This window comes from Carassius carassius, chromosome 21 (assembly GCF_963082965.1).
Source record: "Carassius carassius chromosome 21, fCarCar2.1, whole genome shotgun sequence".
In the NCBI taxonomy this organism is placed as follows: Eukaryota; Metazoa; Chordata; class Actinopteri; order Cypriniformes; family Cyprinidae; genus Carassius; species Carassius carassius.
Window position 1 is genome coordinate 27,757,775 of NC_081775.1, and position 14,033 is coordinate 27,771,807.

The 14,033-nt window shown below is 33.6% G+C and overlaps 1 protein-coding gene across 1 annotated transcript; it reads right to left on the minus strand.

Annotated features, from left to right (window-relative positions):
- Positions 1–203: 203 nt before the first annotated feature.
- On the minus strand, positions 204–12,302 carry LOC132098040 (UDP-galactose translocator-like). Its single transcript, XM_059504146.1, has 5 exons — positions 11,998–12,302; positions 10,014–10,196; positions 8,775–8,926; positions 6,326–7,020; positions 204–1,081 (listed from the first exon to the last, which is right to left on the minus strand). The coding sequence occupies exons 1-5, from the start codon at positions 12,077–12,079 to the stop codon at positions 1,048–1,050; spliced, it is 1,146 nt and encodes a 381-aa protein (XP_059360129.1). The 5' UTR covers positions 12,080–12,302; the 3' UTR covers positions 204–1,047.
- Positions 12,303–14,033: the final 1,731 nt, after the last annotated feature.

Sequence of the window (14,033 nt, forward strand, 5' to 3'; positions counted from 1 at the left end):
TCGAATGAAATAAAATATATATTAACAATTGAAGTAATATAATCCTTCACTTAAATAATTACACAAAATTAAGGTAAAACATCCTTTAATTTTCCATTCATTTTTCTATTGAGAATAATATGTGGGAATATCTAGCAATTCACAAATCGATTATAGATCATTATTGTGATGATATATTTGTGTAATAATGTCAACAAGGCAAATCATATTCAAAACAATGTTTATTCAATACATACATATAAATTATTCTGGATCTGAAATTATTAAACATTTAGTTTAGTGTAAGATCTGCTCACTTGAATAGTGTCATGATAAGGCAATTATATGTTCAAAAGCCCATTGTTATTCACATATTACTGCTGCTCAGCAATTAAAATATAGATATATTAAAACCAAAATCATCCAAAACGAGCACATTGACTATCCAGTCAGAAATGCACTTGTTGTAATCTAAAGCTGTAATCTTTTTTTATTGACAAATGTAACATAAAAAATAGTTTAAATCTGAAAACGCACTTTGAAGAAAATAAAGTTTGCTTGATCTTCAAAAGGGTATGTGATACTGACACACCCAAAACAGTTGAAATGCATAAGGCACTACAAAAAGTAAAAGGCACTGTTAAAGCATTAATGAACACACAATATAGAAAAACTTACTCAAAAAAAAAAAAAATACTATAGGCTACTATACAAGTTTTTCCCTAATAAGGCAGCACCTTTTGAATTCCAAGTATGATGAGGATTTTCATTCTTTTTTTTTTTCAGTTCCAGCATTAAAAACACAAAATCTGCTTACATTAGTATTATACTGTCAGTCAATTACACAATCAAATGTATAACAATAGTGAGGTATCAGCATAAATATGAGGTTCCATAAAGTAAGTCAGTTAGTTTAGAAGTACCATCATTCATAACAGAGTTTAATATTGTGAGCATAATAAGGCACTTGAAATATAACCCGCATCTTTTCCTTTGGAAATAGGGCAGGAGTGTAGGACCAGGAGGCACAATGTGTTCTCATCATCTTTTTTCATTTATCACGTTTTTTCAATTTCCTTTCTTCTTTCCTGGAGCCTTGGGACTAAAAGTGACAGAAGAGAAAAAGAAACGACACATTAATTGTGTGGTTAAAAGAAAAACAAAGCAAGAATATGTAATTTAGTTTGATATATTTCTCTACATATGTGGACTAGTTCACATTATGTGTATCTGCATGTCACTACGCTTGTTTTTACACACATAAGTCAATGCATTCTTGAATATTATACACAGAGGTAAATATGTTGTAAAACATACCCATTGCTCATTGGGAAATTTATATCTGAGTGTTGCTTGAATTTTATTCTCATTGCACAGTACATGAATTAAAGTATGTGCAACTTTGTAATTAACATATTTAGCAATGTAAGTAATGGGTGCCATCAGAATGATAAAAACATCACAATAATCCACAAATTGTACAAACATGCAGCTTTTCACAAGATGTTAATTGATGCACCGGAGAGGTGTGGATTATTGTGATGTTTTTATCAGCTGTTTGGACTCTCATTCTGACGGCACCCATGCACTGCTAAGGATTCACTGGTGAGCAAGTGATGCAATGCAATAAATTTCTCCAAATATGTTCTGATGAAGAAATAAACTCATCTACTGTGCTGTACATCTACTGATGGTGAGGAAATTTTCAGCAAATTTTCATTTTTGTGTTCCTTTAAATGAGCATTTATTTAAGGTGTTCTTTTCTGCATGACAATGTCCTTTATGCATGGTCCACAAAGATGATATCTAATCCATCTTTAGTTGAAGGCCACAGAAAGGCAGAGGCTTTTAGGAATTACAATGTTCGCGCAATTAAAAGTTCAACAAGCATGTGGTCTTGTTTCCTCATACTTTCAGCCATGCAATTTATTCATTTAAGAGGTACAAGAGTTCAGTTAGTGGTTAGTATCCTCATGCAACAAAATCACCCTGATAACCTGGTCTGGTTGCATTTTTGATGTCAGCATGTGCCCTGAAAAAACAGCTTTGTTATTATATTACGGAAATAAGAATCACTAGGAATTACAAACAATTTACCTAGTGAAAAATCCAGATATATAACACTCTTACAGCAATGCAAATATAGGAATAATTATTTAATTATTCCCCTAATTGTCCTAAAAATTGCCTTCATATTCTTTATATAAAACCTGCATTGCTTTTTCCCTCTTCATTTTTTAATTAATTGATTTATTGCTTTGATTTTGGTGTAAAATGTGAAGTTTTTTTTATCTACACTGGTGTTATACACACGTGCACACACAAGAAAGATTCACTTCTGAGGCTCATATAAGAAACAGAAACTCTGTTCTATAATTGATGTTTATTGTCAGCCTCGAGAAAGAGGCCACTATAAGAAATAAGCCACCAGGGGCTGTACTTCAACACTTCACAGGCTGTTTACAATATAGGTCATAGTGCCAGAGACAGGGCTTAACAGAGGCCGTCCTTGATTTATCAGCTGCATGTGATGATGAAATCTGTGCAGTCTTTCTGAAATCAGGAGGTGTTGTCACAGAACACAAAAATTAAACAGAAATCTCAACTGGACATGTGCAATGTTTTGTATATTTGTACATGCAATCACCTTCAGCTCAAGTATTTAGAATCAGATCTATTCACCAATGAGTGAAAAGAAAACAAAACCAGAGTTTTCAGTTCACATTGTACTCGTTTCATTGTAAATACTCATCTTCTGTAACCCTAATATTCATGATGATATATCTGTAAGGATTCTGAGATACCCCCATCATAATAATCTCTTATGAACAAATATGAAAGATTTACATGATAGTCAGCATCATGCACAAGTGTAGTGTCAGAAAATGGCTTGTGGTAAATGCTCTTATACCCAAACACACAGACACACTCATAACTCTAGTTAACATATATATAACCACACAAACACAATCACTTTAGCTGCCTGAGGCCCCTATCGGCTCATTAGTTTCTGGAAAAAGTCTCTGAAAACAACTCAGTGATGGAGTATAAGATCTAGACTTTCAGCTTTAAACCTGCAGGGAACTAATAACATTACAATTTGTGAATTAAAGTCAACATGAAATGTTATTTACAACACTTTTTAACCTATTCAATTATAACAGAGATACCCTAGGTACCAATTTAATTGCGTAAAGTGAGCATTACATACAGTGGCGGTTGAACATTTGGAATAATTATGAATTTTTTTTAATGAGTTTTAAGACTCTTATACTCACCAATGCTGCAATTATTTAATCAAAACTACAGTAAAAACAGCAATCCTGTGAAATACAATTGCAATTTAAAATACTGCTTTCTATTTGAATATGATTTACAATTAAATGTATTGTTGTGATGGCACTGCTGAATTTCCAGTCATTATTGGTGCTCAATTATTATAGTTTCTTATTATCAACGGTTCTTATTAAAAATGTTGCAGCTTCATATTTTTGTGGAAACAGTAGTAAAAAAAATTTTATCAAGATTATTTGATAAAGATCATTAAACAGCATCAAACAGATTTTTATTGCATTTGTAATTTATTAACTGTACCTTCTGACGAATGTAATGCATATTTGCAATAATATTTTCTTTATTTTTTATTTCATTTTTTTATAATACATGCCAAAATTTTGAGTGGTTGTGTATCACAGTTTTTATACAAATATTAAGGAGCACAACTGTTTTCAACATTGATAAGAAGAAATGTTTCTTGACACTCAAAGTGATACTGACGACTGGAGTAAATTCAGCTTTGCATCACAGGTATAAATTACATTTTTAAATATATTAAAATAGAAGAAAGCTATTTTAAACTGTACTAATATTTTACAATATTACTGTACTATTTACAGCATTTTACTTTATTTTACTTTAAATAAATGCAGCCTTTTCAATATATATCCTAACTTTTGGCCAAGTGTAAATGGGAAAGCTTTTATATTTATTATTATTTTAATATTTTAATACACTTTTGAGAATGGGCAAACTGTTACGTTTAGACACAAAGTGCACAGCATCATGTAATAAGAAAGTAAATAGAGTCGTTTTCCTTTCATGTTGACTTCAAAAGAAAAGTCAATTAGTGAATGTAAACAACCAAATAAAGTAAACTGAATCACTGTGGGGCACATTTCATTATCCAAAACAATGAAGAATTAAAATCTGACTAAATTAATCATTTAGCAATCAAGCAGCACTTAACCCAGTCCTTCTGATATTACATAATTCCTAACACGCATATAAAACCCATTATGAGCAACAAAACCTCTTTACCAAACCACAACCATACACTTCCCCCGAACCCTAACGTATGATCCATCACCTGTTGTTGTATACTCTGGTGAGCATATTTACTACGGCAAAAGCAGAAAATAAAACATTCATTTTGTATTAAGACTTGCTCTTGAGGTGTGTGGGGATTTACTGAGAACGGTTTTGGCATATTTGTATCAAATATGTGCACAAAAAGGTTTGTACAATACATAACATAAGATAATTCCACAAATCTTGATTCATTTTTTTGCATCATAAAAAGAAGATATAGTATTTTGATATTATGTACAGTGTAAGAACTATATTAACATTTTACAGTTACCATTCAGTCACAAGTTGATTGAGAAAGGCACAGCATTAACCATTTGTTGGTTAAGCAAAACTAGTCCACCTCACACAGAGACACACGCATATGCGCACACAATGAAAGCAACCTTCACTGATGTGCCATTTGGTTAGAAAATGACCAGGTTAGTCAATTCCAGCACAGAAAATAGCTGAGAGCTGAAAATGCCAAAGACGAGGGTGGCAAAGCAAGAATCCACATGGAAACAATGTGTTAAGTGATTTCCTATCAAATATTTAACTAGTTCTGTAGTTGATTTTAATATTTTCAAGAAGTTCAATGCCGATTAGTAGCCATTTTCAGACTTGTGAGGATGGCATCTCTTAACACATTGCATTATGGGTAAGGAGGACTGGCAGAGAGAAATGTTTGAGATGAATGTAACTTATAAGTCCCTGAAAGCTGATTTAAAAACATCCCTTTTTTTCTCATATATCTATTACTATATCAGCCCAAAATCACTCCGAATGAGACCAAACTCAACACGCAAGCAACAAAGAGCCACAGTACTGCTACAGACACGCATGAATCAAGCTCTTTGCCACTGTACACACTTTACAGGTATTGCCGTGTTTTAACTGGGAACACGGCAGACATTCACACAGCTTTTCTCAACCATTATATTTCTTTGTCTCTATTTACACAATTAACAATGATTTTGGCAAAGAACTTGTAGCGTGTACAAGCAGCTATGAGTGAATCTCACAAAACCTCTCAAAATAATGTCTGGGATTAATTTTACACCACAATTTGTACATCAAAATTTTATAAATATATGTGTATATTTTTGAATACGAAGATCAAGCCTGTTTTGTCGACCATTAAGATTTTTGCATTGTGAGTTGTTGCACTATTTTCAACATGAATAAGCACATTGTATTCCTAAATTCTTATTACCACTAAAAAACACAAGATTTTCTTTTATTGAGATAAGAGTATTTATATGTCATGATAGTAGATTTATACAGAATTTAATTCTTGTTGTTTTTAATTAAAAAAATGTAAACATTTAAATTCAAAAGTATTTATGCATCAAGGTAGTAGATGATGTTCTGAAATTAATTTATGCAGTTTAACAAAAGTTTATTTTTATTTATTTGCATTACATTGCATATCATTAATACAAATTTGAGAGTTAAATGTGCTCAAATTTCACAATGCAAACATTTGAATTGGTACTTAATAGGCTTTCATTTTTTTCTCTCTGCATTTTGAAGTAGAAGTTGTAGCCTAGATTTTGTGTGATTCACCCATTAGTTTTCAAGTCAATCCAGCCCACTGTTCCTCTGCTCAGCAGTAGCCTGGCAATTATGTTCTCGTCTTGTTCCCCAAGATTGAGCTGTCTGACAGGAAAAAGCTGTTTAAGGCAAACAGGGAAGGGAGGTGAAGAAGTTTTAGAGAGATATGCCTACGAAGGTGAAAAATGCCACTGCTTGTCTATGGTATTAAAAAAAGAAAAACTGAAACCCCCCCAAAACTACATCTATTTCTCTCTGGTTTGTGCTTTCCAAATGAATTAAGGGCCGACAACCATGTTCATGAACGACCTAGTTTGTGTTCACAGAAGCACCCAAACCCACAGCAGCAGAGAAACGAGAAAGAGGAGAGAGTTAGGACTTCCACCGAGAGAGGTAAAGAGCGATTAATGGAAGGGGACACAGATTTCATTTCACCAGCACTGACTTTGGGAGGAAAGCTTCCAGCTCCGAGTCTCCTCCTTTGCTGTGACTAGATGAAGATGTGCTGGTGCTGGAAGTGCTGGCGTTTGGTTTGGGGAGACTGTACATATAGACAGCTCCTATGACCAATCCTGCACCCAGCGTGAAGATCAGGTCTACGTGGAAGCCGAAGAGGTAGACAGAAGTGATTGTGGACACAATGATAGAAAAAGAGGTTGCGAAGCCTTTGAGAATGTTGTCTGCGTATTTTACGACAACAGCTACAAGGAGACCGCCGAAGGCCTGGTTGAAGATGACGCCCCACACCATGGGTGTGTAGCCAAACAGGAAGCCTTTCTCGGTGATGGCGGCACCGTCGTTCCACCACATGCCAAGGAGACCCAAAACTGTCCCGAAGATCCCGAGCTGGATGTTTCTCATCCATACCGAGGCCGAGCTGCCCTTCAAGATCTTCTCGAAGTAAACGCCGGCAAACCCAGACGATAGGCAAGAGATTATCACAGACACCAGGCCCTTGAAGTAGCTCTGGTTGGTGCTGGTCAGAGCCTCCTTCTGTTTTCCACCCTCCTGCTCCACCTGAACGATCGCCACACCGGCGAACAGCAGCACTAGAGAGATCCACTGGATTTTAGACAGACTCTTGCGTAGCATGAGCACTGAAAACAACGCTGTGGTCAAGATCTTCAGCTGATATGTGACCTGCAAAAAAAATAAGTGTAAGATGGAAAATTTGATTCTTTTCTATGAATTTGTTCAAACTGTTTCCAATAATTGATTTAAAACTCTAAATCAACAATATGCAGATATATATGAACATTCATTACTGTGCACTGTTACATATAAACAATTTTATTGTTTATTTAGTAAAAAGTAGCTTAGAAACAGTGTTGGTATTGTTTTCAGTAATTGAAATAAAGTTAAAATAAAAAATATTATTTAAGAGTCCAACCATGGACCACAAAACCAATAATAAGGGTAATTTCTTTTCTTTTTTTATTGAGATTTATACATCATCCAAAAGCTTAATAGATAAGCTTTGTTAGGATAGGATGATATTTGGCTGAGATACAACTATTTAAAAATCTGGAATCTGAGGGTGCAAAAAAAATTTTTTTGAGAAAATAATAAAATTTTATTACTAATCAAAAATTATGTTTTGATATATTTATGGTAGGAAATTTACAAAGTATCTTCATGGAACATTATATTTACTTAAAGGAGCTATTTGGAGGTTTTTACTTAAAAAAATCTTTAAGATAGAGTTTTCATTTGTACATGTATGAGCCAACCATGATGTAAAAAAAAGAATGACACCTCGACTCTCCACCACGGTTGCCTCTATCAGCCTGTAGGCTCAATTGTGTGTGGAGGAGTCGGGCCCGAACTGGCGTGAAAATTCACAAAATGTGATGTCATGCGCGTTCTCGTCTACTTGGGCTTACAACCGTACGGCACGCCAGCCATTATAGTAAGCAGAGGCAATAATGTTTTCAAATGGATTCTGCGGATGGAAAGAAGCGACCAGCCTCCAGCACAATTCAGACACCCACGGACACTCCTCGTAAGTTAAAAAAAAAAAAAGCGTGCGCACTGAGAACGAGCATGAGACTGGCTGCAGTTCCTCTAACGGCAACTGGTGTCAGTAACGGTTAGAAATTTCAGAACCTACGCAATGCTCCTTTAATATCCTAATGATTTTGAGCATAAAAGAAAAATCTATAATTTTGACCTATACAATGTATTTTTGGCTATTGCTGCAAATATACCCCAGCGACTTAAGACTGCTTTTGATCAAATATAAAATAAAATAAATAAAAAAAACGAATAAAAAAATGACAAACTCACAAAACAGAATAAGTAACACTTTAAATAAACTGAAAATATGTATTTCAATATGTTAATAAGTAATATAATATCTTAAATAAAATAATAAAATAAAATAAAAACATGAATTATCATTCATTTTAATTCTTTCATAAAACATTTTACAACTACTTGGCTGCAATGGCGGTTTAATCAGAGAAATGATAGAAAGTAGTTGTGTAATACTAAGTTACAACTCTTTGGTGTAAGAAACTTTCCCCCGGTTTCACAGACAAGGCTTAAGCCTAGTCCTAGACTAAAATGCAAGTCTGAGTTGTTTCAAATGAAAGAAACTTGTACTGATTGATCTTAAAATATATCAGTGCCTTTGTTTTGTCTCAAGATGCACACCAGTAATGTTTTTTTCTAAGGCATGTTTATAAAAATAACTTAAATGTCCTAATTGAACTATGGCCTAATCCTGGTTTAGGCTAAGCCCTGTCTATGAAACCAGGCCTTTAACTAACATTATAAGCAGACTTAAAGTGTCACAAAAGTCTACAGTTGGGGAAGTATGAAGTGAAAAGGAGTGAATCTCTCAGTAGAAACAGGTAAAGGAAGAGCATAAACACATTTTTGAGCAGTCTCACCTGGAAAGTGGCTGCTGGTAAATTAGAAATGGCCACATACTGCAGGTTGTTCTGTAAAGTGTAGATGAGTGACGGAACTGCTAACTTCAGCGTGTCCAAATACTGTACGACTATAGAGTCATACAACAACGATACAAAGGACTTCACATTACCTGGATTTACAAAAAAGAAGAAAACACACATTATCATCAGACACATTGCTGCAATACTAATAATAATAGTAATAAAAAAAAAGAAATAAAAAAAGAATAATATTTATATATGTACACTAGTGCGGTCAAACGATTAAGCATAATTAATCGGTTCCAAAATACAAGTTTTTGTTTACGGAATGTATGTATGTGTACTGTGTATATTTATCATGAATATATATATATATATATATATATATATATATATATAAATACAGACACATACAGAATATATTTTGAAAATATTTAAATGTATATACATTTATATTCTTATATTTTATATCATATATAAAAATATTGAATATATAAAAATATAATTTTCTTATATATATATATATATATATTAAATATACACAGTATACACACATACATATATATCATGTAAACAAAAACTTTTATTTTGGATGCGATCAATCACGATTAATCATTTGACAGCACTAATATATACATTAATTATTAGTAGTACTCTTTTTTTTTTTTATCTTATGCTCCCCAAGGCTGTATTTATTTGATCGAAAACACAGTGAACACAGTAAACTTAAATGTTCTAAAAAATGTTCTAGCTAAAACTGTTTTTATCTGAATTTATTTCAAAATGTAATACATTTCTGTGATGAAAAGCTGAATTTTCAGCATCATTCCTCCAGTCTTCAGTGTCACATGATCCTTCAGAAATCTTTCAAATAAAATGATTTAACGCTCAAGAAAGATTTCTTATTATTATCAATATTGAGAACAATTGTGCTGCTTAATATGTTTGTAACTGAGACCCATTTTTTCCCCAGGATTGTTTGATGTATAGAAAATTCAAGCATTCACTGTGTTTATTTGACACGGAAATTTCCTGCTTTAAAAAAAAACTATATAAATTAGCCACACAAACATAGTTATTACATGAACGTCATTCAAATATTAAGGTGGCATTTCTTTTAAAATGCATTTTAAATCATAATAAATGTATATATTTTATATTTTAAGTTAAGACCAAAATAGACATTAAGTCACAGGCTGCACGTAACATGCCACCATGTGTTTCCAGTGAACGCACCTCTCTCCTGTATCAGGATGATGATCAGACAAGTGAAGACTTTCAGAACTTCTGCCATCACCACGGCTGATGTGGTGAAGAAATGATCTCCCGGCAAAGTCCGCACATAACGGATGCTGAGGATGAGCGACGCATTCTGGATCACCAGAATCGCCAAACTGATGTACTTCAACTTCCTATTGACTGCAAGAGACAGAATAACTTTTAGTCAAAACTAGCTGTTTTCTACTGACAGTGTGAAACCGGAATAACTGGAAGCTAAATTAATCTGAACACTGCCGTCAGTATAATGGCAGGATTTCACTTTTCTGAATGAGGCTATTCAGTGTTAAGTTTGTATGTTCAGTTAGGACACACCCACACACATCGACGGCGGGCGAATGTTTGCTCAATCCTGTGGCAACACCCTGCTTACAGACACTTCATTCATTCACCAAACACTTTCCTTAGTTCATTTTTTAGCTAACGCAGTCCACTGGCAAACGTTATCTGACTTATCAAAGATTTTAATAAAAAATACCAAACATTTGACAAATCTCACCACAAAATACACAACAAATAATGATTTATTATTAGAGAGATTACGTACAACAAAAAATTCATTTGAGTTCAGGTTTCTAGAGACGCTCTGTGGACACTATAGACATGATGAACAGGAATTGTGAAACTTATAAACTTGTTTTGCTGCTTTATAGTGCGCTGATGTGTTTTCTTCTGTAAAGAATGTGATAAATGCAGACGGACTGAGAGAAGTGCCACACCATCAAAACCCATCCGACAAAGAAAAAGAGCTCCTGTCTGCAAGATGACAATGGGCAGGATTGACTGAGGAAAGTCAAAGCACTTTACATGAGAAAATCACTGCCCCATTAACTCTTTTGGTGCATGACATCCATTACAACGGAAGTCCTAGATATTTTTTACACATACACAACAGTACAAAGACAGTGAAACTGGTGAATAAAGTCATTAGGTATGAACTAACGGTTTATATTTTTACAGCATTTATTCATCTAGATTGTTGATTTATAAATATATTGTTTTTGTCCATTCATGTTTGTTCACAATAAATGGTTAACTTCTACATATTGAGATGTAAAAACTATTTAGAAATTAACACTGAACTAACCTTAACGAAAAATATACTAAAGGCTGTAGTTCTTTTAAAAAAAAAATAATAAAAATGTGTTGTTTATATTTGTTCAGAAAACTATATAAATGCAGTGAACAGATGTGCAACTTTCTCAAAGTAAATTTGGAACTACTATATTTTTGAAGTAAAACCAAAAAATAGATATTGTTTTCCTTTGCAATTTCATTAATGTGTTGTATCGAGCTACTTATTTTCATTATTTGGGCACTACATCAAAACTAACCTTACAAAAAGATGTCCCGTAGTAATCCATAACCAATTCCACAGTACTTTGCTTTCCACTATAGTATTGAATGACTGTCATGTTCAACTTTAAAAAAAATAAATGCTATAGTATATGCATAAAATCTATAGTACTATGAATATATTTTTTTATTTTTTTCCTAATAGTTTACAAAATACCAGAATTACTACAGATGTTATTGTTGCTACTGGACAATCATAATAAATTAATCCAAGACTTTAAATGAAAATATTTGTATTTTACTTTGCTGAATACTTGAAAGCTTGCCATACGTGGTATTTATTCTAAGATACCTAAAAAAAATACCATGCTACTTTTTGTAAGTGATGATATCATACAGCAATACCTCAATACCATATTCATACGTCATGTTATTTACATTGTCCGTGAAAAATTACCATGATATACATCCAGTAAACACAGTTATATCAAATTACGTGTTTATTACAGGGAATTTGGGTGGTAACAATATAGTTACCATTGTTGATTTTCTAACGGTTGAGTTGACTTGTTCGTTGCATTCGTTGAAACCATCGAGACCTTAAGCTGTCAGACGTTTACACAACAAATAAAATGCTGTTTCTCACCTTCATTCTGTCTTCGGGTGGATGTTTTTTCTTCAGTGCTTCTGCTAGGACTCTCTTTCCCTGCTGCTGCCATTATCATCATCAAACATGAACCCCAATCTGTCCACAAACTCACACGATCCACTCGATCTGTAATGGTTACAGAGCTTAATGATACTATCCCCGCCTCTGCCCCATGAAACAGCTCACAGATGAGGAGAATGAGGTGGAAATGAGCAGAGCTGTTGAGCAAAAGTGTTGACGTACCCAAACACACAAGCACTTCCTTGTTACGCGATCTTCTTCACTTTCGCGCGTTCTGAGTTATGGATACGTTTTAGCGCCGCCTACAGGCTCGGGTCAAACTAATAACATTACCAAAAAAGTAATAGTTGCCAATTTATTATTATTTTTTAATATTAATGATAATAATAAATCCGCAAAATGAATATGGTAATTAGCATTGCATTTTAAATTGGGAGTACCGTGTAAGATCATGATTGATGAATGGTAATCGTACATACCAAGTAGGCTAGCATGGCCTCAGTATTCTTCGACTTTTTAAATAAATAAATAAATAAACATGATACTACCATGGTACACTGTTGATATCATATGGCAATACCATGCTATTTTTCTTATATAGCCATTTTTAAGGGAATTATGTGACACGTGGAGGATTCAGGATTAAGGATTTTAGTTTTTTTAGTGAAGGAAAAACATATTTCTGATAATATTTCTAATATTATTTTATTAATGCACTATTCTCAAAAACATTTGTATATTACAATTATGATAGGCTATTAGCTATATTAGTAATTAAATCTGTGCTCACTTTAACACTTAATAGACACCAATGTATGGACTAAACAGGTGACTAAAATATTGCTATAGTGTTGCTCAACAATAATTAAATATTACACAAATCCATTAAACTGTCTCTCAGGTATTTTTCTATCAGGCGCTACAGGAACTTCTAAATGGCAGAAACAAACAATCATTTCTGTAGTCTTTTCAGTGCATGATTTACAACTGACTCTGAAATGATCAATTGCTAATTCTAAAGTAAAATCTGATATAATCTTATAATGCCTGTTCATTTAAATAAAAGATAATCCTATGGTTTACAGTGTAAGAATTACTGAACATCAGACACTTTGATCTTCTGAGACATACAATAGACACACAGTGCATTAACATACAGACATCTCACTGAGAGAAAATGTGGGAAAACACCTCTCACATATGCTCTGATTCCTCTTCATCCCCTCAAGTCTCAGTCAGTCATGCAAACTTCACAAATCTATTGTTTCAAGCTGTTTTATGTGTGGTGAATATAAATCCTTCAGGTGTGACTGGTAAGGTGGTTTCACTCTCACATCAACAGAACAGGCAAGAATAAACCAAACCGGTTCTTCTGATGTGGGAGATGTCCCAATAAAGATCTTTGATAATCATTTGTTTTCATCCCCAAAACTAAGAGTGTGACCTTTTGGGTTACAAGACCGTAACTACCAAAAAGGTATTTTATGTTTTTACGACTGATTTGAAGATTTCTTTGTTCTGGTTTAGGTATATAAGCGAAGTGGCAAAACATTACTGGGTCTTCTGTAGCCAGAATGAGCTTGGTATGAAGTGTGTTCACACACTCCTAGGGATCACTAGGGAACTATACAGATCTACTATTTAAAGAATGGTATATGCATGGGCGACCTATTAAATAGTATTAGTCATAACCTCTGACTTATGATCAGACTGGAGAGTTTGTGATCGTGGGGCACACATAGAACGGCCGACGTGAGGCACCCTGTGCGACATAGATTCCTAATGAAAGAGTAAATATAAAGAGTTAACTAGAATAATCAAATGTCAGAATAATAATAATAATTAGAGACAGACAGACAAATAATCAATCTGCATTTCAACCTAAAAGTCAGATTAGAATTTAACTTAAATTGAATAACTTTTGACATATTTGACATGGTTCAGATTCATTAACAGTTGATTTTAATTGTAGCCTATGATGTGATTTTATTTGACAAAAATGAATGCAAATA